This window comes from Xenopus laevis, chromosome 7S, assembly GCF_017654675.1.
Source record: "Xenopus laevis strain J_2021 chromosome 7S, Xenopus_laevis_v10.1, whole genome shotgun sequence".
Lineage (NCBI taxonomy): Eukaryota > Metazoa > Chordata > Amphibia > Anura > Pipidae > Xenopus > Xenopus laevis.
Genome location: NC_054384.1, coordinates 14,313,312 through 14,339,743, shown reverse-complemented (window position 1 = coordinate 14,339,743; position 26,432 = coordinate 14,313,312). Strand labels below are relative to the sequence as shown.

Below are 26,432 nucleotides of genomic sequence, written 5' to 3'. Positions count from 1 at the left end.
GCCAATGGCCCGGCTTCGCGCGAGAATTCGAATTCTTTTCGAAATCATTAAAAATCAGAAAGGTGGGCGTGCGCGCAGGTAAAATAGTTCGGCGAAGTGGCGCTTCCCGGAGGCTGGTGAGTACAGAAAGATAGCGTGCCGCATAACAATGGAAGTAAAAGCGTACGGTAGCTAATGTCCTACAATTTCCTTAGTTCAGGGATTAGTTGTTAAAGTCTTGCGGGGGAGCGGAAGGATATCTCAGAGTGTGAGAGGAAAGAAACTAGCTAGCTGCTTTCACCTAGGCGCTTTGCGCCTGCGCAGAGTAATTGCTACAGAGTCTCTGGAAACGGACGTGTCACGGTACTTGGAGGTCCGGCTGCTTCGTTCTGCTTCCTGCAGTTAATGGACTAAACGGAGGGGGGATCAAAACTTCAGTTTACAGGTCAGTGGCCGCCGCTCGGCCTTCTTAGTCGTCCGCAGCCACATGATTCCTGCTTGTTCTACGACTCCGCTTTCCTCAGAGACAGGAGCCCGCCAATTTTCTCCCGGCTTTGTGTCTCAGCTGCTAGAGTCCCTCACAGGCCGCCTCCTCTGCTGTATAAATGCTTCTGCCTCAGCGGCTGTTTGTGTGCGACTTACCGGTGCCTGTGCTCTGACAGCGGCCGCCTCTCTGTTTATTTTCTCCACCGGCCGCACGCTGAGCTCAGTCTCCTTTAACCCGTGCGCTTCCTGACATTGCCTCTGACATATTGCTGCTGCCATCCACTGTCTGATCCCTCTACCCATACACTGTCTGATCCCTATTCCCTACCCGTCCACTGCCTGATATCTCTACCCATCCACTGTCTGATCTCTCTACCCATCCACTGTCTGATCTCTCTACCCATCCACTGTCTTGATCTCTCTACCCATCCACTGTCTGATATCTCTACCCATCCACTGTCTGATCTCTCTACCCATCCACTGTCTGATCTCTCTACCCATCCACTGTCTGATCTCTCTACCCATCCACTGTCTTGATCTCTCTACCCATCCACTGTCTTGATCTCTCTACCCATCCACTGTCTGATCTCTCTACCCATCCACTGTCTGATATCTCTACCCATCCACTGTCTGATCTCTCTACCCATCCACTGTCTGATCTCTCTACCCATCCACTGTCTGATCTCTCTACCCATCCACTGTCTGATATCTCTACCCATCCACTGTCTGATATCTCTACCCATCCACTGTCTGATATCTCTACCCATCCACTGTCTTGATCTCTCTACCCATCCACTGTCTGATCTCTCTACCCATCCACTGTCTGATCTCTCTACCCATCCACTGTCTGATCTCTCTACCCATCCACTGTCTGATATCTCTACCCATCCACTGTCTGATCTCTCTACCCATCCACTGTCTGATCTCTCTACCCATCCACTGTCTGATCTCTCTACCCATCCACTGTCTGATCTCTCTACCCATCCACTGTCTGATCTCTCTACCCATCCACTGTCTGATCTCTCTACCCATCCACTGTCTGATCTCTCTACCCATCCACTGTCTTGATCTCTCTACCCATCCACTGTCTGATCTCTCTACCCATCCACTGTCTGATCTCTCTACCCATCCACTGTCTGATATCTCTACCCATCCACTGTCTGATATCTCTACCCATCCACTGTCTGATATCTCTACCCATCCACTGTCTGATATCTCTACCCATCCACTGTCTGATATCTCTACCCATCCACTGTCTGATATCTCTACCCATCCACTGTCTGATATCTCTACCCATCCACTGTCTGATATCTCTACCCATCCACTGTCTGATATCTCTACCCATCCACTGTCTGATATCTCTACCCATCCACTGTCTGATATCTCTACCCATCCACTGTCTGATATCTCTACCCATCCACTGTCTGATATCTCTACCATCCACTGTCTGATATCTCTACCCATCCACTGTCTGATATCTCTACCCATCCACTGTCTTGATATCTCTACCCATCCACTGTCTTGATATCTCTACCCATCCACTGTCTTGATATCTCTACCCATCCACTGTCTTGATATCTCTACCCATCCACTGTCTTGATATCTTACCATCCCCTGTCTTGATATCTCTACCCATCCCCTGTCTTGATATCTCTACCCATCCCCTGTCTTGATATCTCTACCCATCCCCTGTCTGATATCTCTACCCATCCACTGTCTTGATCTCTCTACCCATCCACTGTCTTGATCTCTCTACCCATCCACTGTCTTGATCTCTCTACCCATCCACTGTCTGATATCTCTACCCATCCACTGTCTGATATCTCTACCCATCCACTGTCTTGATATCTCTACCCATCCACTGTCTTGATATCTCTACCCATCCACTGTCTTGATATCTCTACCCATCCACTGTCTTGATATCGCTACCCATCCACTGTCTTGATATCGCTACCCATCCACTGTCTTGATATCGCTACCCATCCACTGTCTTGATATCGCTACCCATCCACTGTCTTGATATCGCTACCCATCCACTGTCTTGATATCGCTACCCATCCACTGTCTTGATATCGCTACCCATCCACTGTCTTGATATCGCTACCCATCCACTGTCTTGATATCGCTACCCCATCCACTGTCTTGATATCGCTACCCATCCACTGTCTTGATATCGCTACCCATCCACTGTCTTGATATCGCTACCCATCCACTGTCTTGATATCTCTACCCATCCACTGTCTTGATATCTCTACCCATCCACTGTCTTGATATCTCTACCCATCCACTGTCTTGATATCTCTACCCATCCACTGTCTTGATATCTCTACCCATCCACTGTCTTGATATCTCTACCCATCCACTGTCTTGATATCTCTACCCATCCACTGTCTGATATCTCTACCCATCCACTGTCTGATATCACAGCCATGCAGCAGAGGTTAGCCAGGGCTAATTTTCAAACCCAGCCGAAGTCGGCTACAAAACAAGCCCAAAACTAGCCTAGAGACACTTCAAAAGTAGCCTAGAAATGGCACAAAATGTGCACTGAAAAAAAAATTTGTGTACATTTTTTCACAGGGCTGTGGTGTTCACAGACCTTTTGGGCTTTATAGCATGCAATGGATTGGTGCCCTTGGGGGAGCTTCAGCAGAACCCAGGGTTAAAGGGACTCCCCTAACCGTGAGGTGAAGGGGAGTCTGAGGTCCCTTGCCTGTGCCGGGGGGTCGGATGATTGGACTCACCCTAGCTCCGGCATAGGTGGGCCCATCGACTCATGTTGCTTCTTTGCTTGGCCTGGGGCACTTGAGTATTGGAGCCCATGCCTTCGGGTAGGACTGAATGGGAGCACCTGCACTTTTTGAAAGCACGTACTCCGGCTTTCAATTAAAAAAAAACAAAACACTATTCTGCCATAGGTACAGATGCACAGGACATGATGAAATCATTTAACACTTGCCTTTGCAGTGCATATTTGTGCGTTCCATCAGACTGGAAAACAAAATTCACAAGTTGTTACTCCCGTGGATATATACACTGGAAGGAACATTTTACTGTGTACTTAACATTAACTCTGGTTCCTCTTTTTTGCTCATCCGTAGGTAAGATTGCCTTGTTGGACGATGCCTCTTTTTGGGGAAATTGTTGTGATTAAAAGGAATGGCACCGATGGGACCCATTTTCCACTTACTGCAACTTCTTGTCTATTTGGAAGGTAAGTTCTTCCTTTATGTAAAGTGCAATTTGCTTACTATTTTTATGCCCACCCCGCTTTTTATTGTCAACCTACCTGTGAAAAAAATCATATATGAAAGGAACAAAGAAAAGTGTATGCAGCATAGATGTTATATCCTTTGTTTAGGAATATCTTTATCATGAAGGACTGAAATGAACTAGGTAATATTTTGAAGGAATTGTTCAGGGTAAAAATAAAAACTGGCTAAATAGGCTGTGCAAAATGAAAAATATGTTTCTATGTTTAATTGTTTTAGATAAGGTTTTTTCACTCTCTATGATGTCCCAATTTTGATTAGCAATTTCGTTAATTATATGAATGAGTCTGTATCATAACTTGTGGATATAATACATTTGTTTTCATCAACCTGCTGTGCTTACTCTTTTTCCTCATATTGTCTTGCCTTTCTGAGGGTTATATCTAAAAGTTCTTGTTTGTAATCCCTATCTGTAAACCAGTCACAGAGCGCCTACATTTGCACCTCACAGGTGTCTTGCTCAAAATTATTCCGCATAGTCCTTAAGAACTGCGAGTATGTTAATGATTTTTTACTACCTGGAGGGCGAAAGCTAGTGTGGTATAATAGATTATTTCTATCTGTATCTTTTCGGAAGAGTTTATAACCCAAGGTATTCTCTTTCTGAATATCTCCACATCTAAGAAGTGTATATTCTTTTCATGTAAAACGAACAGGGGTATTAAGCATGTTTAATTCATTTGATTCAGGGATTCTAGATGGCCTTTCCGATATACTCTGCAAAAAATTAGATCTTTCAAAAAGTAAAAGTAAGGCAAAGCTTGCACTGTACGTTGCAAATGTAAGTCTAATAACCCAATTGGATGTAATAAGACACCCCTTGATGAGACAATTGGTCTGCCTGGGCAGTTGCTCACATTCTTATCAACCTTAGTGAGGCAATATAGCACAGGATAAATTGGATATTGTACTAAAAATATCTTCTCATCCAGTGCCCAACAATGCATTTTCCAAAGTCGTACCAATATTATTTTTAAACATCTCTTCCGGTCCCTTTTCAATTAAGTATATGTATATTTATCTTGCAGTTGCCTCATAACTTCAGACCGATAATCACAATAATCCATTAGAACACCCCCCCACATCCTTTTCTGGCCATTTCAAAATTAGCGATCCACCGAATCCACGGCTGAACCCCCGAATCCTTCACGAAAGATTTGTCCGAATACCGAACCAAATCCTAATTTGCATATGCAAATTAGTGGTTGGAAAGTGAAAATATTTTATTTTTACTTCCTTGTTTTGTGACAAAAAGTCACGCAATTTCCCATCCCTAATTTGCATATGTAAATTCCGATTCTGTTTGGCCAAGCAGAAGGATTGGGCCGGGCAGAAGGATTCGGCCGAATCCTGCTGGATTCAGTACTTCCCAATTCAAAATAATGGAACAATCTTCTTTCAGTGTCCGTATAGTATCTCTCTTCTTTAGTCAAATTTGGATATATAGATAGAGATAGATAGAGAGAGATATAGAGAGAGATATAGAGAGAGATATAGAGAGAGATATAGAGAGAGATATAGAGAGAGATATAGAGAGAGATATAGAGAGAGATATAGAGAGAGATATAGAGAGAGATATAGAGAGAGATATAGAGAGAGATATAGAGAGAGATATAGAGAGAGATATAGAGAGAGATATAGAGAGAGATATAGAGAGAGATATAGAGAGAGATATAGAGAGAGATATAGAGAGAGATATAGAGAGAGATATAGAGAGAGATATAGAGAGAGATATAGAGAGAGATATAGAGAGAGATATAGAGAGAGATATAGAGAGAGATATAGAGAGAGATATAGAGAGAGATATAGAGAGAGATATAGAGAGAGATATAGAGAGAGATATAGAGAGAGATATAGAGAGAGATATAGAGAGAGATATAGAGAGAGATATAGATATATAGAGAGATATATAGATATATATATATATATAGAGAGAGAGAGAGAGAGGTGTGTGTTCAGAAAGTACCTGCACTCAATCCCTTCTGATTTTTGGTGGGTGCTGGGTCAAGTTATGACATACAATCTTCAGAATGGACCCGCACTAATAGTTCAGTCAAAGTGAATTTTATTAAATCATCACTCGCGTGTCCAACGTTTTGGCCCACATTGGGGCCTTTATCATATATAATCCCCCTGATTTTTTTGTTTTTTTTTTCATTACAGGAAATCAGAATGCGATATCCGTATTCAGCTGCCACATGTCTCCAAAGAGCATTGCAAAGTTGAAGTTAAAGCAAACAAAGAGGTATCACTGTGATCAAATTAATATAGATATTAATATACACGTTATAGTTTCTTCTACCTGGAACCGTTTTTTTGGTAAGGGGAGCCCTAAGCTAAGAATGGTCCTCCAAATGTGCCTTAGCAAAAAAAATTGAAAACCAATAACTAACCTCAACCTAATACTGTTGCAGTGTTGTAACTGGTGGAAGTGTTTTGGGTGGTTTAAGATACATTTGTTCTGCTATTTAAAAAGTATTTTGCCAGTGTACGTTTATCTACACACTTCTTCGGGAAGAAATGGTTGTCTTTACATTGTTCTCTGTAAAGCTCATAATATCATGTGAAACTTCTAGGTCTTTGTCATCAACATAAGTGCCGTCAACCCAACGCAGTTAAATGGAATAGCAATTCAGCAACCTGAGCTTCTCAAACATGGAGATATAATTACTATTATTGATCGTTCTTTTAGGTATGTTCTGTTTTATTATTTTTTAATATCTGTCTAATGTGAAGATCATATTTTTTGAACACCAGATCATACTTTTAAGAGGCCAAAGGGGGGGGAAAAAAGTAAGTCTCCCACAGTTCCCCCTGCAACTACCATATTCATTGTGCATAAAGCCTGTTGAACTCTGCTGTGTAGGTTTTATGCATTAATAACCTGTTAAGAAGTCTCTGTTTACTTGGAAGCATTTGGATTCTGAACTCCCTTTTGGTCCCTTCTAATTTTGGGGCAATTGTTGTAACTCATTATACAGGATGTTTATAGCCTTAAAGCTGTATATTATAGATTTAACCACCTTTTTGGTGCCCGGCTTTTAAATATACTGTTTGTTATCCGAATTGAATCTAATTGTTTTGACATTATGCAAAAGGTGGCTTAATAGATGATTAGCTGATATGTAAATTGCATTGTGGGGTCCATCTCTCAGAGGGGATATTGTCAGAATGGCTTCTGCTTGAATCCTTCATGGATGGGTCATAGAAACTGAGGAAACTGACTGTTTTAGACCATTGATAGGAGTGGAATTTATAGTTCATAGTATCATAGTAGTGAGCTTCTAAGCATTTACAGTGGGTGATCACACTGGGTTAATTGATGTTCAGGCCCCACAAGTTTTATTGTAATCAAAATTTACAGTGTCTCTGAAATGAATTTAAATTGGATGATGTTTTTCATAGGTTTGAACAACCACCGACGAACCCTCACAGACAATCCACAGGGGGAAATTCCTTAAGCAGCAAGGTGAAAGTTGGCTTTATTATCGTCTATATCTATAGTATATTAAAATTTGAGATAGATACACACACACACACACACACACACACACACACACACACACACACACACACACACACACACACACACACACACACACACACACACAATGCTGAAGCACACCGGGATTTTCCAAATTGAAGCTTATTAGATCGACGTTTCGGTCCACACAAGGACAAGTAAAACAATTAAGTGCAAGTGCTTTATACTCGCCCGACAGAGAGCACTTGCACTTAAATGTTTTACTTATCTTGATAAAGGTTCCTGCGTGGACCGAAACGTCGATCTAATAAAACAAGCTTCAATTTGGAAGCATTTTCTACGGATATATATATATATATATATATATATATATATATATATATATATATATATATATATATCTCTCTATCTATATATATATATATATAATATATATATATATATATATATATATATATATATATATATATATATCTCTATCTATATATATATATCTATATCTCTGAAATATATGTAATTGCAGGTATGGGATCAGTTATGTGTAGGGATGCACCGAATCCACTATTTTGGATTCGGCCGATCCCCCGAATCCTTTGCAAACGATTTGGCTAAATACCGAACCGAATCCTAATTTGTATATGGAAATTAGGGGTTGGAAGGGAAAACATTGTTTACTTCCTTGTCTTGTAACAAAAAGTCACGCAATTTCCCTTCTTGCCTCTAATTTGCATATACAAATTTGGATTTGGTTCTGCCGGGCAGAACGATTCGGCCGAGTCTCAAACTGTGCATCCCTAGTTATACTGGAACCAGGTATCCGGAAAGCTCCAAATTACAGGAACCATTTCTCCATTTAATCAAATAACTGAAAATTTTAAAACAGATTTCCTTTCTCTGTGCCTTGTACATAATCCCAGTGAAGAAACTTTAATCCCTAATTGGAGTCAAAATAGTCCTGTTATTTAATGTTTAAATTATTCAAGTCTTAGGGGCCTGTATATCAAGCCTCAAATTTTTCCAATTGAGTTAAAAAAAAAAAACAACTTTAAGAAGGAAAAAAGAACTTGCATTTTTTCGATATTTATTATGGTAAAAAGCTGCTTAAAATCAGAATCTGAAAATACTCCAACTAAAACATGTCAAAATCATCTAGATATTGACAGGTAGTCAATGGCAGATGGTATTAACAATTAAACATGTTTTTTACCTTCATGTTTCTCTAGTTCTCAGGCTGTTTGCACTAGTTGGATAAGTTTGGGTTTTTCAGACGTGCAATAAATTCTCATTTTTGAATCGACAAATCTAAACCGTTTTGCGATTCTAAATGACTCCATTTCTTCATGACTTTTGTTGTCGCCAATTTTTCAGAGAATAATTATTGGTAAATTAAGGGGACTCCGTTGGGAATTTTTTTTTTTTATTAAATTGAGAAAAAGTTGAATTTTAGTAAGTACTTAATGTAACGAGATCCAAATTACAGAGTGCCTTATCCAGGAAACCCCATTTCCTGAGCATTCTGGATTACATGGTACCATATCTGTATATTACTTCTGACTACTTGCAGTGTTCTGCTGTTTGCTATTATGCAAAGCTATTGTTACTGTTTTATTGGTATAGTTGTATTAATAGTATTTTTTACATGTGGTTCCCTTTAAAATTGCTGGCACTCCTCATCATATATATATAATATCCTTGGATGCATTGGCTTTCTAGAGATAACGATTTTAAAATAAATTATGCTAGATTTTTAATATGCTGTAACTAAATGTTGTTTTTCTTTTTCTTTTTTTTTTTAGTTGGTTGAAGATGAGCCATCATCAATCAAAGGTATTTTCTTTTTTTTTTCTTTTTTCTTTTTTTTAAAGGTCTGAAATAATTCTAAAGTGAAATAACTTCACATAGATTAGTTGGATCTGGGAAAAAAAGAACAGTGTCAGTTCTGTTGTGTAAGAGGACTGTGAATGAGACTTTGGTTTTTGTTTTGGTACTGCAGCTCTGCACAGCTAGTGGAATTTAAACTGTCTGGGAAAGCTGTGACAAGATACACATCCATATGCCATTGCCTGTAAAGTTTTTGAAGAAAACATGCCATTAAAAGAACAGGCCAGAAGTAAATTGCATTTAAAGGGGACCTGTCACCCAGACATAAAAAGCTGTATACTAAGTAATTTTCCTATTAAACCTGAAATCCAAGTTCTCTTTTTTTTATTTATCCATTCATAGCTGTTGTAAACTCGTTTAAAAATCTCGGCTGTCAATTAAATATTGCTTGCCCTTCCTCTATGCCTGAGGCATAGGGGCGGGAAAGGCAATTACTTTCACTTTCCATTCAGCACTTACGAGATGTCACTGCTCTCCCCACATTCCCCTTGTTTTCTTCATCGTTTAATTGTGTAGTCAGGGCATGGGGATGGACATAAGGTCCCCCATTCTGGTGCACAAACAAGATTTTGAGAAGATGCAAGGCTTATCTTAATAAGTGTCCACAAAATGGCTCCTGCCTGCTTGCTATAATTATGAATTCCCAGAAAGAAGGAAACAAGATTCAAATAATTTTATATAGTGTAATTAAAGTTAATTTTGCTTGACTAACGTGATTAAATAGGATTTGGAATTTTTTTTGTGTGACAGGTCCCCTTTAAAGGGCATGTAAAGGCAAAAAAATAAAATCCCAATTTCCTTTCTTTGATGAAAAAGAAACTTCTCTCCAATATACTTAAGTTAAAAAATGTGTACCGTTTTTACAGAAACGTGAAATTCTCCCTTCATTTACTTCTATGGATAGGAATTGTCAGGCGGTCTCTAACTGCTCTGCAGAGAAATAATCATACTTATGAACAGCAGAATGAGCACCTGCCTTCCCAGGCATGCTTCTGGCAGAGACTTGTGCTGTTTTGATAATTTATGACGATTCCTTAGCAGCCCAGACCACACTGAGCATGTGCACAGTCTTGGTCTTGCAAAGATGTATAACGAAGTTACAAGATGGCGACTCCCTGTGGCCAACTTTGAAAGCATAAATCATTTGTTTGATTAGGCTTGTGGTGCAGTAAGTTTAAGTATACAAAATACAGCATTTCTAGCCTTAGACTTTACTTTCCCTTTAAATGTATGCGGAACAGTTAGATTTTATTTTCTTGACATCACAACCATTGCACTTTTAATTTACAGGTAAAGCGAGTAAGCTCACTCGGAAATCAGAAGGAAATGTCTCTAGAACCACCCACACACGCCTCTCTCTCCCAATATCGCCCCATAGACGTTCTTCAAGAGAGAAGAAAGATTTGTCACCATTTGGTGAACTGTATGAGATGCTTAAAAATAAAGTTCACTTAAAACAAGAGCATGCAAAAACGCCAGCAAAGCAGATCATGGAGAATGGAGATTGTATTTTTACTCCTGTTACAACTAGACGAAGCCTTGGAAACGTTAAGGGAACACGGGAATCGAGCCTCAATAACACCTTGCAGTTTGAAAGTCAGGAACTTCATGTTGAATCAGCAACACTGTCTGAGAAAACTGCCAGTGCATTGAAAAGTCCATCCAGAGGGCGTCCGTCCACAAAACTAAAGCAACAAAGGCTTAGTGGTAAGAGAGATTCTCCTGCCAAATCTGTTTCTGAGCTGCCTCATGAAGAAATCTCAATCAGCTTTCAAGATAATGGACAAAAACAGCCTAATGACAAGCTAACTCCACGTCGTAGACGGAGTACTTCCAAAGAACAGACACCTGTAAAATCTGGAGTCTCTGTTTTACCTCTGTCAAGAAACAGGTCTCCTAGATCTGCATCTCCCAAGGACTTACACGTAAACGGTGAGGGTCTTGAATTTGTTCCGTACTATGCACAAAAATCTTTAGACAGAGGCCCTTATGTTTGCTACCGTTGATTAAAACTTTTTTTTTTTTAATGTATGTTTTATTCATATAGCTCAAGTCTCAAAACCACCGCAAAAACGAAGAAGTTCTGAGCTTGAATTACCTGAGCCGACTCCAAAAAGAAAAAGGGTCTCATTTGGAGGGCATCTTAGTCCAGAGTTTTTTGATAAAAGGCTTCCTCCAAACTCTCCTCTTCAAAGAGGTGCAACACCTTCAAGACGAAGTTTATCACTTGCTGCAACTCGTGTTATTCGAAAGAGCTTTGGTGGTTTCAAACAAGCTGTGATTAAGGTAGGGTTTTTATGCTCAAAATTTTCAGAAGGTACTTCAATCGATTAGAAACTCTTTTGTCATGGAATTGATTTGCCTTATTGTTCTATGTGGCATGACAATATTGCAACTAAAAATATATACCTGATTTATAAAGTTGCTGGATGACTTTTCAGCTGCAGATTAAAACCTTAAAGGGGAACTCCGGCTTCCAAACTGTTTTACCAACGTTTGCCCCATCCTAGAAAACCAGGGAGGGTCAGATTGGTAAAAGTATTGGGCACAATTATAAATAGCATACTGTAGAGCAGGGCTGTCCAACTGTTGGCCCACGACCCCCCTTCTGTGGCCCCCCACATAATGTCTGTTTACCATATGTAAGATTTAAAAGGTATCGCTACAGAGATTAATTGACCTCAAATTCTTAACTTAAACCTCAAATTCAGACTGTGATCCCCCTGCATTGTTTACACCTGTTACACCTCTATTGTTTATATCCTAAAGGCCTGTACTGTTCACACCTGAGACCCAGACTGAAACTGCCCACATTGTTCACCTGTTCACACCTTATTCAAAATGCTAATGGGGCAACAGCACTTTGTCACTGTATGTAGTACATATTAGAATGATAGGTTTCCCTGTCTCTTGCTCTGTTTTGCCTTTCCTCCTTGTATTGTATGTGCCATTCTCTGCTTGCCCAGTGCTGCTTGTGTGTGCCATTCTCTGCTTGCCCAGTGCTGCTTGTGTGTGCCATTCTCTGCTTGCCCAGTGCTGCTTGGGGGTGCCATTCTCTGCTTGCCCAGTGCTGCTTGGGGGTGCCATTCTCTGCTTGCCCAGTGCTGCTTGGGGGTGCCATTCTCTGCTTGCCCAGTGCTGCTTGGGGGTGCCATTCTCTGCTTGCCCAGTGCTGCTTGGGGGTCCCATTCTCTGCTTGCCCAGTGCTGCTTGGGGGTCCCATTCTCTGCTTGCCCAGTGCTGCTTGGGGGTCCCATTCTCTGCTTGCCCAGTGCTGCTTGGGGGTCCCATTCTCTGCTTGCCCAGTGCTGCTTGGGGGTCCCATTCTCTGCTTGCCCAGTGCTGCTTGGGGGTCCCATTCTCTGCTTGCCCAGTGCTGCTTGGGGGTCCCATTCTCTGCTTGCCCAGTGCTGCTTGGGGGTCCCATTCTCTGCTTGCCCAGTGCTGCTTGGGGGTGCCATTCTCTGCTTGCCCAGTGCTGCTTGGGGGTGCCATTCTCTGCTTGCCCTGTGCTGCTTGTGGGGGTGCCATTCTCTGCTTGCCCAGTGTTGCTTGTGGGGGTGCCATTCTCTGCTTGCCCAGTGTTGCTTGTGGGGTGCCATTCTCTGCTTGCCCAGTGTTGCTTGTGGGGGTGCCATTCTCTGCTTGCCCAGTGTTGCTTGTGGGGGTGCCATTCTCTGCTTGCCCAGTGTTGCTTGTGGGGGTGCCATTCTCTGCTTGCCCAGTGTTGCTTGTGGGGGTGCCATTCTCTGCTTGCCCAGTGTTGCTTGTGTGTGTGCCATTCTCTGTTTACCCAGTGTTGCTTGTGTGTGCTATTCTCTGCTTGCCCTACGCTACCTGTGGAATGTAAGTCTGTTAGGGGTTTGTTCTTGGGGTTTGTTAGCATTTGGAAATTGTTGTTAAGGGCCCCTAAGGTGTTTAATCATGTGTTGGGTGGTTGAAGTATTATCTGCAGGGGAGGATGAGTCAATACCGATTTAAGGGTATGTTTTAACATGACTACAATTTTCTCCAGCGTCTGCTTGGTGACACAGGAAACGCTGGGGTATAGCTGGTGCAACTAGGAGGAGGAAACAACAATAAAAATTCTAGCTCCTCCCTCACTGGCTATACCCTCCAGGAGGTGGAGCCTAAACCAGTTCTTTGTTGTGTCCTCAGGAGAAGGTCGTGATTTTCTACTTGTGTGTTTAGTCCATATTCTGGCATTTGGGGGTGTCACAACCCCTACACAGAGTAGGAGGTTATTGTTTGGCACCCTCCAACGTGGGATTGTCACCGGGGTCTGCTGTGCACTGTGCCAATGACCAACCAGCCTTCATTTCATTTTCCCTAGGGATGCACGGAATCCACTATTTTGGATTTGGCTGAACCCCCGAATCCTTCGCGAAAGATTAGGCCGAATGCGAACCGAATCCGGACCCTAATTTGCATATGCAAAATAGGGGTGGGAAGGAAAAACATTTTTTTACTTCCTTGTTTTGTGACAGTCATGCGATTTCCCTCCCTGCCCCTAATTTGCATATGCAAATTAGGATTCGGTTCGGCCAGCCAGAAGTATTTGGCCGAATCCAAATCCTACCATCCTGTCAGCCATTTACATACCAGGGCTACTAAATTGGGAAGCAGACTTTCTGAGCAGATTAGACCCAGGAGAATGGTTGCTCAAAGAGGAAGTCTTCAGCGAGAACTCAGATGTGGTGAGTACCGGAGGTCGATCTGATGGCCACCCGTCAGAACCGAAAAGTACCAAACTTCTAGCCAGGTACCGGGATCCACTAGCGTTAGACGCAGACACTCACAGCCGAATGGAATTTTCAACTGGCTTATGCGTTTCCACCTCTACCACTCATTCCAAGAACGATTAAGAAACTCCATGGAGAGAGGACAACACTCATCCTCATAGCTCCCAGATAGACTAACCTCGTTTTCGGATCTTGTAAAGCTATCCATAGAAGATCTCTGGTCGCTACCTCCACTGCCGGACCTTCTCACTCAAGGTCCCATTCATCATCCCAACCCATCAAGCCTCAAATTAACGGCGTGGCGCTTGAGACCCAGATTTTAAAGCGTAAGGGATTTACTGACGCTGTCGTAAAAGTAATGCGGGCAGCTCGTAAACCTGCATCTGCAAAGACCTATCATAGGGTATGGAATACATATCAGCAGTGGTGTCAACAGAAAAATTTGAACTTTGAAGAACTGTCCATTCCCATCTTACTGGATTTTCTCCAAGAGGGCCTGTCCAAGGGTCTCTCATTGGGATCACTAAAATCTCAACTGTCTGCTTTGTCTATACTTTTCCAAAAACACCTGGCACTTCTTCCAGATGTAAAGACTTTTCTACAAGGAGTGGCACATTTAGCACCGCCTATTCGGGCACCGACTCCCACATGGGACCTCTACGGGCTTTACAAGAAACACCTTTTGAACCCATGGCTTCCATATCTCTACAGCTTCTCACATTGAAGACTATCTTCTTAGTAGCCATAGCTTCAGCAAGATGGGTATCCAAGCTCAGTGCTTTATCGTGCAAAGGCCAATTCCTTGTTTTCCATTCAGACAGAGCAGTGTTACATGCAGTCCCGTCCTTTCTACCCAAGGTAGTTACGGCAATCCACATAAACCAAGAAATCATCATTCCAACCTTCTGTGATTCGCTTTCTAATTGTGAAAGCAGTGGCGCTACATTCACTTAGTCCAGTCAGGGCTCTCAAATTTTACCTTCACAGGACTCGTGTTGTACGCAAATCCGATGCTCTGTTTGTTTTACCGGTGGGGCCTCAACAGGGTTCACCAGCTTCTAAGTCTACCATATCACACTGGATAAAACAAACTATTCAACGGGCCTATGTTGCCAGGGGTAAAAAACCACCACTCAAGATCAAGGCACATTCCACCAGGGGGATTAGCACCTCCTGGGCTTTCCGGAACCAAGCCTCAGCAGAACAGCTGTGTAAAGCAGCAACGTGGTCTTCTATCGACTCATTCACAAAATTTAAAAATTTTGGCTTCTGGCGCATGCTTCGGTAGGAAGGTACTTCAAGCTGCGGTGGTTTCATCCACGTAGGCCTATCCTTTCCACCCAGAAATTAGGGGACAGCTTTGCTAAGTCCCCAAGGAGACGCTGGAGAAAAGGACATTTAGTGTACTCACCGTTAAATCTTTCTCTTCAGTCGCTTGGGGACAGAGGACTTCCCTCCCTGGATAAGGGGTCTCATGACTGATCAGATATGGTTAGTAGTTTGTTATTATTAAGCGTTACCTGAATTCTTTGGTACAAACTTGTTTAGGCTCCGCCTCCAGAAGGGTATAGCCAGAGAGGGAGGAGCTAGTATTTTTATTGTGTCCGCCTCCTAGTTGCACCAGCTATACCCCAGCGTTTCCTGTGTCCCCCAAGTGACTGAAGAGAGATTTAACGGTGAGTACACTAAATCTCCTTTTTCACATGAGGGATTTCCCTGCAGTGAGCACCAACCATTTGTTTTTTTGGTGTTACCACAGTTATTGTGGATATGATCTTAAAAGTTCTTGTGGTGACATGGGTGTGGTTTAAAAGGGGGAGTGGCCCACACTGACTGCCATTATCGGCCCTCCACCACCAGTAAAATTTTGGCCCTCGGTACCACAGAAGTTGGACAGAAAGTTTAATTTCTGTATATCAGTATATCTTAAGTGGAACGTTACACAGCTGTGATGCTGTATTTTCAAAGCAACACATTATTCCAGGTACTACTTAATACCCCCCTAGGTGGATCTTTACTATAGTCATTGACGACCCTACAGTGAATCCAATCACTACATTCACACCCCCCCTTGTTGTATATCTTTTTAGGCGAACACGAATAGCCTGGGGTATAAAAAAAAAAAAAACACAGCCATGCACTGCCATCATAACATTTTTGGACGATACTGCTTTTATACTCTTTTATAATTGAATATTGGTACAGCAGTAAAAGTTTGCAGTGAATAATACTTTACTCTTATGCATGTTTAGGAAACTTTTGAACCGGCCAAGCGGTCTCCTGGCAAGGCCTCCCCGGCCAAGCGGTCTCCTGGCAAGGCATCCCCGGCCAAGCGGTCTCCTGCCAAGGCATCCCCGGCCAAGATGACCCCAGCCAAGCGGTCTCCTGCCAAGGCATCCCCGGCCAAGATGACCCCAGCCAAGCGGTCTCCTGCCAAGGCATCCCCGGCGAAGATTACCCCAGCCAAACGTTCTCCTGCCAAGGCATCCCCGGCCAAGATTACCCCAGCCAAACGTTCTCCTGCCAAGGCATCCCCGGCCAAGATTACCCCAGCCAAACGTTCTCCTGCCAAGGCATCCCCAGCAAAGATGACCCCAGCCAAGCGGTCTCCTGCCAAGGCATCCCCGGCCAAGATGACCCTAGCCAAACGGTCTCCTGCTAAGATGACCCTAGCCAAGCAGTCTCCTGCCAAGGCATCCCCGGCCAAGATGACCCCAGCCAAGCGGTCTCCTGCCAAGATGACCCCAGCCAAGCGGTCTCCTGCCAAGATGACCCCAGCCAAGCGGTCTCCTGCCAAGATGACCCCAGCCAAGCGGTCTCCGGCCAAGATGACCCCAGCCAAGCGGTCTCCGGCCAAGATGACCCCAGCCAAGCGGTCTCCGGCCAAGATGACCCCAGCCAAGCGGTCTCCGGCCAAGATGACCCCAGCCAAGCGGTCTCCGGCCAAGATGACCCCAGCCAAGCGGTCTCCGGCCAAGATGACCCCAGCCAAGCGGTCTCCGGCCAAGATGACCCCAGCCAAGATGACCCCAGCCAAGCGGTCTCCGGCCAAGATGACCCCAGCCAAGCGGTCTCCGGCCAAGATGACCCCAGCCAAGCGGTCTCCGGCCAAGATGACCCCAGCCAAGCGGTCTCCGGCCAAGATGACCCCAGCCAAGCGGTCTCCGGCCAGGGCATCCCCAGCCAAGCGGTCTCCGGCCAGGGCATCCCCAGTCAAGCGGTCTCCTGCCAGGGCATCCCCGGCTAAGATGACCCCAGCCAAGCGGTCTCCTGCCAATGTTAAAGCAGCCAAACGATCTTCTGCAAAGATGACCCCGGCAAAGTTCTCACCAGCCAAGCGATCCCCGGCCAAGGTTACACCTGCCAAGAAGTCTCCTGCTACTATTTATTCAAAAGGACGTTTCTCAATTTCACAAACTGATACACCACCTTTAAATTATGTCCATGTTCCTAACACTGAGGAAAATGAACTGTCTGCCCAAACACCAAGGAAATCGCGGAAGTCAATATCCTTAAAGAAAACACCAGGAAGAAGGAGTAGAAAACTTGAAACTTTTGAAATTCTGCGTTCCAGGCGAAGAAGTGGGGCAACTGAAGCTAATTTGCTTGGTAAGTTATTTGCAGTTGTCAAAATGGAAACTGATATCTTTTAGACGATAGTTGATGATGGGAAAATAACTTTGCTCAACCAATGAAAACTGTTTACCAATATGTTAAGCTATAAAAACATTTTTGAGGTTGATAGAACAAGTTATATCTATAATTTATCAGTGGTTATGTTTGAACCTTTTTCCAGTTGCAAAATCATGGGCTGATGTTGTACGAATTGGTGTTCCAAAAAATCACAAGAAATCTGAAAAGCAAGCTCACAAAGCAGTACCTACCAAGAGAAAACAAAAACCAAAGGTATTTATTTAGACAAGTTTGTTGTAGCATTCAATTATATATAGTTTATTTCTTAGCTATCTTAATACTTTTATCCCAGCTTTCTCTGTTTTCTGTTAGAAAATTGTTTCTAGGTACAGATGCAATGATTATATTTTATAATTGGTGCCTCATAAGTTTTTTTTTTTTTGGCTGCCAGTGAGAGTAAGTATGTAATGTTGACTTGCTTTCAGCAACCGACTTAACCCTGTAAGAGCCAATAAGCCTACAAGAGAGAGAACTGGATTACAGCTGGCATTTCATATTAAAGGGCAACTTTGAGTGGACAATTGTTTCTCCTTTGGAGGTGTGGGCTAATTGCCGAAAATACTATTTTGTACAAAAATGTGGCTTTCGGGCAGCCCTTTTTAAATACGTTTGCACTTAATGAGAGCCTCCTGTCTCCCTCATTATGAACATGCATGTGATATACCAAACCAAGCATGGCCAGCCACTGGCTTGTTGCTCAATAACTACACCCCCCCCCCCCCGGCTTGTTGCTCAATAACTACACCCCCCCCAAACTAGTAGTTTTTCACCAAGCATACTTTGGAGTCACCTCAGGGTGGGGAAAACTATTTTCCAATCATAGGTGCCCTTTAAATGAGATGCTTATTTGAAGCAGATTTTCAGTGACAGCTGGAGGTACCTATTAATATAACATTAATACAATACAGAAGCTAAACAGAATTAAAAATTAGGTACAAACAGGTGCTAAAAATATGCCAATGTCATGGGACAGTTAAATATGAACAGCAGTGTGACCATTGTATCCGTTTTAGCTACAAAAATAAAGGGACAAATATGCAAATGTTATTTAAAATTCCCTTGTCTGCCGGGTGCCATGGTAAGCATATCTCCCAGCCTGTTTAATGGGAGGCAGCTGGCTGGATGAAAGGTTATCTTGCTGTTAACGTAGTGATTTTTGTCTAAACGTTTATTCATATGTGTTAAAGTGGATGTAAAGTCAAAGTAAAATTACTTTTCACAGGTCCACTGCCTCAAAATAAACCTATCTTCAATATGCTTTAATTAAAAAAATCTGTTTAGTTTCCATAAAAACGTGATAGTCTGTGCTCCAGCTCCCCCCTATTCTCCACTTACACGGACTTCAGCATGCATGAATTTCTCAACCCAGCTACTTCGAGTTCGAAAGGGGTGCCAAGCAGGATAACTGGTACATTTATCTGTTTGTCCATGACTAAAGCTAACCTCCCTGACAAGCAACTTCAAACACTGCTTCCCTGACACTTCAGTACTCTGGGGAGGTGATATTGTTTTGAAGTTAAGTAGCCACCAGCTGGCCGGGACGAGGAATTCATAAAGGCTAAAGTGCGAGTGGGGAGCTGGAGCGCAGAAAAAAAGTATAGGTTTATTTTTAGGCAGTGTAGCCATTTAAGGAATTTAGTTTTTTGACTTTACATCCCTTTCAATATTTGTTATCTTAGTATAATAGCATCAGTGCTGATGGCTGCCTTATATTTAAACTTTTTTATTTTAGACTCCAGCACGTAGATTTATTGACCGCAGTGGTACAGGACATGCAGATTCTCCTGCCACAATCCTTGTTGGAAGAGCTCATACAAGAACGGTCAACCCAACTGGATATGTTCCTAAAATTGTGCAAAACCAAGCTATTAAAATCATTAATGACCAAAATGAAAGCTTCACAGGTAGGTTTGCAAACCATTAGAACACCAGTGCTAAACGTTTTATCAGTATTTGAGGTCACATTGACAAACCGCCTTCGCTTTCCAAATGTTCTGCTGCGTCAGTTTTCAGAAGAGATGCTGACAAAAGAAATCGGCCCTTTTTATACCAAGCGACTCCTTAAAGGGATACTGTCATGGGAAAAATTTTTTTTCAAAATGAATCGGTTAATGTTGCTGCTCCAGCAGGATTCTGCACTGAATTCCATTTCTCAAAAGAGCAAACAGATTTTTTTATATTCAATTTTGAAATATGACATGGGGCTAGACATATTGTCAATTTCCCAGCTGCCCCAAGTCATGTGACTTGTGCTCTGATAAACTTCAATCACTCTTTACTGCTGATGTGAGTGATATCACCCCCCTCCCTTTTCCACCCCAGAAGACAAACAAAAGAACAATGGGAAGGTAACCAGATAGCAGCTCCCTAACACAAGATAACAGCTGCCTGGTAGATCTAAGAACAGCACTCAATAGTAAAAACCCATGTCCCACTGAGACACATTCAGTTACATTGAGAAGGAAAAACAGCAGCCTGCCAGAAAGCATTTCTCTCCTAAAGTGCAGGCACAAGTCACATGACCAGGGGCAGCTGGGAAATTGACAATATGTCTAGCCCCATGTCAGATTTCAAAATTGAATATAAAAAAATCTGTTTGCTCTTTTGAGAAATGGATTTCAGTGCAGAATTCTGCTGGAGCAGCAATATTAACTGGTTCATTTTGATAAAAAAATTTTTTCCCATGACAGTATCCCTTTAATATTTAGACATACCACCTTTCAAAGATATTGCACATTGTTCCCAATTATGATGCCAAATAATAGAAAGCTCAGCTTGCTCCACAAAGCAATATGTTTTAACCTAAGCCATGAAGAAAGTAGTATTCTAAATCCATAATTTAAATTGTACCCTCAAAATATATTCCTGCCAAAAGCTGCTGAGCTGTCAGTAGGACAAGCAATACTGAAGCAGTGGTGTATCCAAGCAGAGATATTTGCTATGTGAATGTTAACAGATTTCAGACTCATATTTGCACTGACTAGCAAAGTTAATAAGAAGACTCAAGTCTACCGTCAACTATTCAATAAGTCTTCTAAAGCAAAGAAGTAACCTTTGGCTAATTGAAATTAAATCTGTTCTGCCTGCAGCTTATATGATGAGATCTTATGAAATGTGTAGTTCTCAAACAATGTTTTGAATTGCAAAATATACGTTAATTACATAGCATCTTTAATAAAAACTTTCTGACATGGGAGCAATTTTCTTATGTAAACATTCCAGTCCTATAAATGAATAAGCCTCTTTATTTTAGGTATGAGTGAGCTGTTTAATACACCTGCACAGGTTAAACCAAGAAAAAGTGGTCGCTCGGGTGGCCTTCAGGTGAACACTCCACAAGCTCTAATTGTTGATGTGTCTCTGATGCAGACTCCAGAGGAGTTAGGTTAGTATTTTTTTTTTATTAAAATGTCAAACTGTTGTGATGTGAATACATGCTAGTATCAGTCTTGCATTTTTGAACTTGTCTGCCCCTAAGCATGTTCTTCTCATTTTCTAACTACAAGATGTTACAAAATTTGCCTAGTGTCGTTACCCTAAAGTTAAATATCTATAAGATATATTCTCAGTTCCTAGTTGCACCTTTTCACCTGAAGATTGTTTAACTAGTAGTAGTTTTTTTTAAAACCTACTACAACCACACCTGTTAGGTAGGACAGATGTTATGTATTATAAATGCTTCACAATTCCTACAATCTTTAGGGTAAGGCCAGGCGACCAAATCTCCCCAAAACGCCCAATGTGGCCCTACCCTTAGTGGACGGGTTAGTTCAAAGAACTTTGTCTTAAATGGGCTCTAAAACCAGAACAAATGTATGTAAACTTGTACCTTGATTTATTTTATCATTTGAGAGATTTGCATTTATCGACTGGCTAATATTGAGCTTTGGGCTCAACTATGTAAATTTATGTCCATTCTTTTTTTGGGTTTTAAATACCCTTTAAGGTTACATGCTGATGATCTTACAAAATGGTAATAGCACTCTTCCAACAGAATCCTGCATTGAAACTTGTTTTTCAAAAGAGCAAAACATTTTTTTAATTTTAAAATCTGACATTGGGCTAGAAATGCCATTCCCAGCTGACAAGTCATGTGACTTGATCTTTGCTAAACTTCAGTCACTCTTTACTGCTGCACTGCAAGTTGGAATGATCACCCCCCCCCCCTCCCTCAAAGCAGCCTATCGGAAAAGATAACCAGATAACTGCAATCAGTAGTAAAAATACAAGTCCAGCTACCCCAAGTCTCCACTCTTTCAGTTACATTTAGGGCAGATTCAGGGAGATTAGTTGCCCGGCGACTTCTTTGCGGCGACTAATCTCCCCGAACTGCCTTCCCGCCAGCTAGAATGCAAATCGCCGGTGGGATGGCACTGAACGCTTAGTTTTTCGTTGCATTACGAGGAAGCTTCGGACGACTTCAGAAAACGAAGCACTCCCAAGCGCCATCACGCCGGCGATTTGCATTCTAACTGGTAGGGAGATTAGTCACCCCTAAGAAGGAGATTTGTCGCCGGGCAACTAATCTCCCCGAATCTATCCGCCTGTCTCTGCCCTTAGTAACGGAAACAACTTATGTGAAGTGCTTTTTTTTGAAAGCACATGACCAGCTAAAATGACCCCAGATGGCTGCCTACATACTGATATTACAATTAATAATTTACTTAAGAATGAAATGTGACTGGTAGAATGAATTACATGCAATGTACACATTGAAAGTTTGAAATAAAAGCCATACAATAAAAATCACAACAGAATCCCTTTAAGCCTCAAATTGACTTGGAGATGCTGAATTGTATGTACTGAACTTAAAGTACAATGTTAGTAGTTAACTACTCCTGTTACGTTTCATACCTTCAAGTTGTCCACTGAAACATCATTTCCAACTCACGGACTTGGACTGCTACAGAAGCCTCTTTATTATTAATATACATGGATTGTAGATGTCTTTACCATATGTTTAACTTTTTCCCCTCCACTACGCAGGTGAAATGGTTGTTTCTCCAATAAATGGCAGCCCTTCTACAACACGTAAGAAACAATACAGTCGTGATGCAGTCTCCCGTCTTCTAAGAAGTCCTGTGTCCCCGGCATCTCCCAAAGGGATCGAGAAGATATCTGAAACTTCCAAAGACTCAGAACTGATTGAAAAGGAGACTGCAACATTAAATGGAAACCACTCTGTAAAAGGGGGAGCAAAGCCAGAAAAGAAAAAGAGAGAAACCATGGGTTTGACTGGTGTGAAAAGGATTATGAGAACACCAAAACAAAAAGGAAAGCAAGTTATTGATCCTGTGGCATTAAAGAAAATGTTGAGAACACCGAAACAAACACAGGATATGGTTGGCATTAAGTGTATTTTGAAGACTCCTAAACAGAAGGGGATGCCTGTTGAGGATATGGCAGGCATTAAGCGCATTATGAGGACACCCAAGGTTAAAGGAAACCCAGTAGAAGATATGACCGGAATCAAACACATTATGAAAACCCCCAAGGAGAAAGGGCAACCCGTGGAGGACATGGTGGGAGTCAAGCGTATAATGAGAACCCCCAAGATAAAAGGGCAACCCGTGGAGGACATGGTGGGAATCAAACGTATAATGAGAACACCAAAGGAGAAAGGGCAACCAGTGGAGGACATGGAAGGTTTAAGTCAGCTTATGAGCACCCCAACAGAAAATACTCGCCCAATAGAAGAAATATTTGGAATGAAACAACTAATAAAGACTCCTCCAAAGACAACACTTGTTGTTAGAGAGGTATTTTTACTTTATATAGACATGTCTAAATTTATTTTACCTGTATTCTAACGTTGTAAGTGGACATACATTTTACATGCTGGCCTTGCTCTTTTTTTTCAGCGTGCATCTGGTACACCTCCACATTCAAGCAAAAAGGCTGCTCTGTGTAAGTAGATTTTCGTTATCTAAAATTAAAAAAACTGCCTGATACCAGTTTCATTTGGGCATATTCCTACTACACATTGTCTGCTTGCACGTATCTATTATTATTATTAACATGTATTTATATAGCGCCAACATATTGCGTAGCACTGTAAAGTAAATGTGATTATACAACTACATCACATGAATTACATACATAGAATATATGGAGTAACAAACATCACAATCAATACAGGTACAAAAAGGTGAGGAAGGCCCTATGCATAGGCATACAGTCTAAAGGGAAGGGAGTAATACACAAGGTGTGGGAGTGGGCAAGATCGAATTAAGTGGGTGAGAATGTGGTATTGCGTTTGGTAGTTAAGCAGCGTGAGGGTAGGCTTCTCGAAAGAAGTGCGTTTTCAGAGATTTCTTGAAAGTAGAAAGGTTGGGAGAAAGTCGGACAGACCGTGGGAGAGCGTTCCAGAGGAGGGGTGCAGCCCTTGCAAAGTCTTGAATGCGAGCATGTGAGGAGGTAATGAGAGAAGAGTTGAGTAGAAGGTCGGTAGAGGAGCGTAGTAAGCGAGTGGGTGAGTATATAGAGATGAGTTCAGAGATGTAGGGTGGGGCAGAGTTATGAAGTGCTTTGAAAGTCAGTGTCATTAATTTGAATTTGATTCTGAAAGGTAACTGAAGCCAGTGCAGGGACTGACAGAATGGCGAGGCAGAGGAGGAGCGGTTGCTGAGGTGTATGAGCCTCGCAGCAGTGTTCATTATGGACTGGAGAGGTGACAGTCTCTGGAGGGGGAGGCCAATTAAAAGAGAGTTACAGTAGTCTAGACGCGATATGATGAGAGAGTGAATAAGAATTTTGGCAGCGTCTTGGGTGATAAATGATCGTATTTTGGATATGTTCCTTAGGTGGAAGTGACAAGATTTAATAAGTGACTGGATATGAGGAGTGAATGACAGGGCAGAATCTAGGATAACCCCAAGGCACCGTGCCTGGGGAGAGGGGGTGATATGATGGATACTTCGGGGATGCTACTGGTGTTAGTTGGAGGAAAGAGAACCATTTCAGTTTTAGAGAGGTTTAATTTAAGGTAGCGTTGTGACATCCAGGTAGAGATGGCGGACAGGCAGGAGGAGACGCGAGTTAGGAGTTCTGGGTTGAGATCAGGAGATGAGAGATAGATCTGAGTATCGTCAGCATAGAGGTGGTAGTGGAAACCATACGAATTTATTAATTTGCCAAGGGAGGAAGTATAGAGGGAGAATAGAAATGGTCCCAGGACAGAGCCTTGGGGAACTCCAACAGAAAGAGGTAGGGGAGAAGAGGCTACTCCATTGTAGGAGACACTGAAGGAACGATTGGTGATGTAAGAAGAGAACCAGGACAGGGCTGTGTCACGAAGGCCAAGTGACTGGAGGGACTGGAGGAGGAGAGGGTGATCTACAGTGTCAAATGCGGCTGAGAGATCAAGCAGTATTAGTAGTGAGAAGTGATTGTTGGCTTTAGCGGTTAAAAGGTCATTAGTCAGTCGAGTCAGGGCAGTTTCCGTAGAGTGTTGTGGCTTAAAACCAGATTGTAGGGGGTCCAGCAGGTTATTGTCAGAGAGGAATGAGGTTAGTCGGTTGTAGACTAGGCGCTCAAGTAGTTTAGAGATGAAAGGTAGCAGAGAGATAGGTCGGAGGTTGTCAAGATTGGAGGGATCAAGAGAGGGTTTTTTCAGAATGGGGGTGACAAGAGCATGTTTTAGTTGAGAAGGAAACAGTCCAGTTGAGAGGGAAAGATTAAATAGGTGAGTTAAGGCTTTGATTAGACAAGGATTGGTATTGCGGAGAAGTTTTGAGGGAATGTATCTAGCATTCTTAAGCACACTAACCTCTAACAGCTGAATTCTTGCACACTGTCAGTATGCAAAACACTGTGAAGGGCCTCGGAGCCACAGTGAGTTGTTGCTGCTGTGAAGTTATTGGTTTCTAAACTGCCTGTTTTAGTCTGTGACGTGAATCAATGCTGATCGTAGCAATGCTGTGATCATTTTATAGCATAGGAAACCATTACAGCTCTCTAAGTTCGGAAGAATCCCGTTGTACTACTACAGGGCTTCTGTTATCTGCTGTGTATCCTGTGCCTTTTCTTCCTTTTCAGCTTTGAATGGCTGCCCCCATGGCGACAGCAGCTTGTTTATATCAACTATAGTAGTACTTATCTGTTATCGTGTCCCCTGTGCTTGGATGTCTGCCCCCATGGCTACACAGCAGCTTGTAATATAAACTATAGTATTAATTATCTGTTTTCTCATACATCCTGGGGGACACAGGAACCATGGGGTTAAATCCCCTCCCATCAGGAGGCCTCCAGCTTACTCAGTTTTTTACTGTGTATCCTGTGCTTGAATGTCTGCCCCCATGGCTGCACAGCAGCTGGTTTATATAAACTATAGTAGTACTTATCTGTTATCTACTGTGTATCCTGTGCTTGAATGTCTGCCCCCATGGCTGCACAGCAGCTTGTTTATATAAACTATAGTAGAGTTTCTGAAACAAACAAACCATTTTCACCAGTGCAGAGCAACAGTAGATTATATATTAATTATTTTAAAACATTTTAATTTTTTGGTGTTACTGTTCCTTTAAGCCAACCGTGTTTCTGATTTAATAGCCTAATATTGTTTCCGAAGTGTAGGTGGTTGATCTGTAAATCATATTTTAGTTTTACAGCTCATGCTCAAATAGTAGTTTTTTGCACCAATTCTGCGGTTTCATTTTACAGTTCAAACAAATCAAACATCCGCACCAGAAGAAGCATTACCAAAACATACAACGGAGACAAATAATGGTGATGTTTCCTTACAAATTGACAGTGAAACTGGAAAATCTGAAAAGGCCAAAAGAAGAGGTCGACCTTCCAGGGCCAGTCTGAATGTTGCATTAGGTGAATGTTAATAAATTCTTATATTTTTAAAAGTGGTAATATAAATCCACCAGCTTCTGTTGCAGAAAAGTC

The 26,432-nt window shown here is 42.3% G+C and overlaps 1 protein-coding gene across 24 annotated transcripts in view; it reads left to right on the top strand.

Annotated features, from left to right (window-relative positions):
* mki67.S (marker of proliferation Ki-67 S homeolog) overlaps window positions 1-26,432 on the top strand; it is a 42,733-nt gene continuing 16,301 nt past the window's right edge. For 13 of the 24 annotated variants that reach the window (XM_041570331.1, XM_041570332.1, XM_041570329.1 and 10 more), the window contains exons 1-15: window positions 125-424; window positions 3,567-3,679; window positions 5,901-5,982; window positions 6,314-6,429; window positions 7,143-7,206; window positions 9,018-9,048; window positions 10,393-11,034; window positions 11,150-11,388; window positions 16,097-17,453; window positions 17,641-17,750; window positions 19,270-19,441; window positions 20,791-20,922; window positions 22,524-23,296; window positions 23,399-23,444; window positions 26,199-26,360. In XM_041570331.1, the coding sequence (XP_041426265.1) occupies window positions 3,588-3,679; window positions 5,901-5,982; window positions 6,314-6,429; window positions 7,143-7,206; window positions 9,018-9,048; window positions 10,393-11,034; window positions 11,150-11,388; window positions 16,097-17,453; window positions 17,641-17,750; window positions 19,270-19,441; window positions 20,791-20,922; window positions 22,524-23,296; window positions 23,399-23,444; window positions 26,199-26,360 (4,018 nt within the window). In that variant the 5' untranslated portion in view covers window positions 125-424; window positions 3,567-3,587. 24 annotated transcript variants of the gene reach the window in all.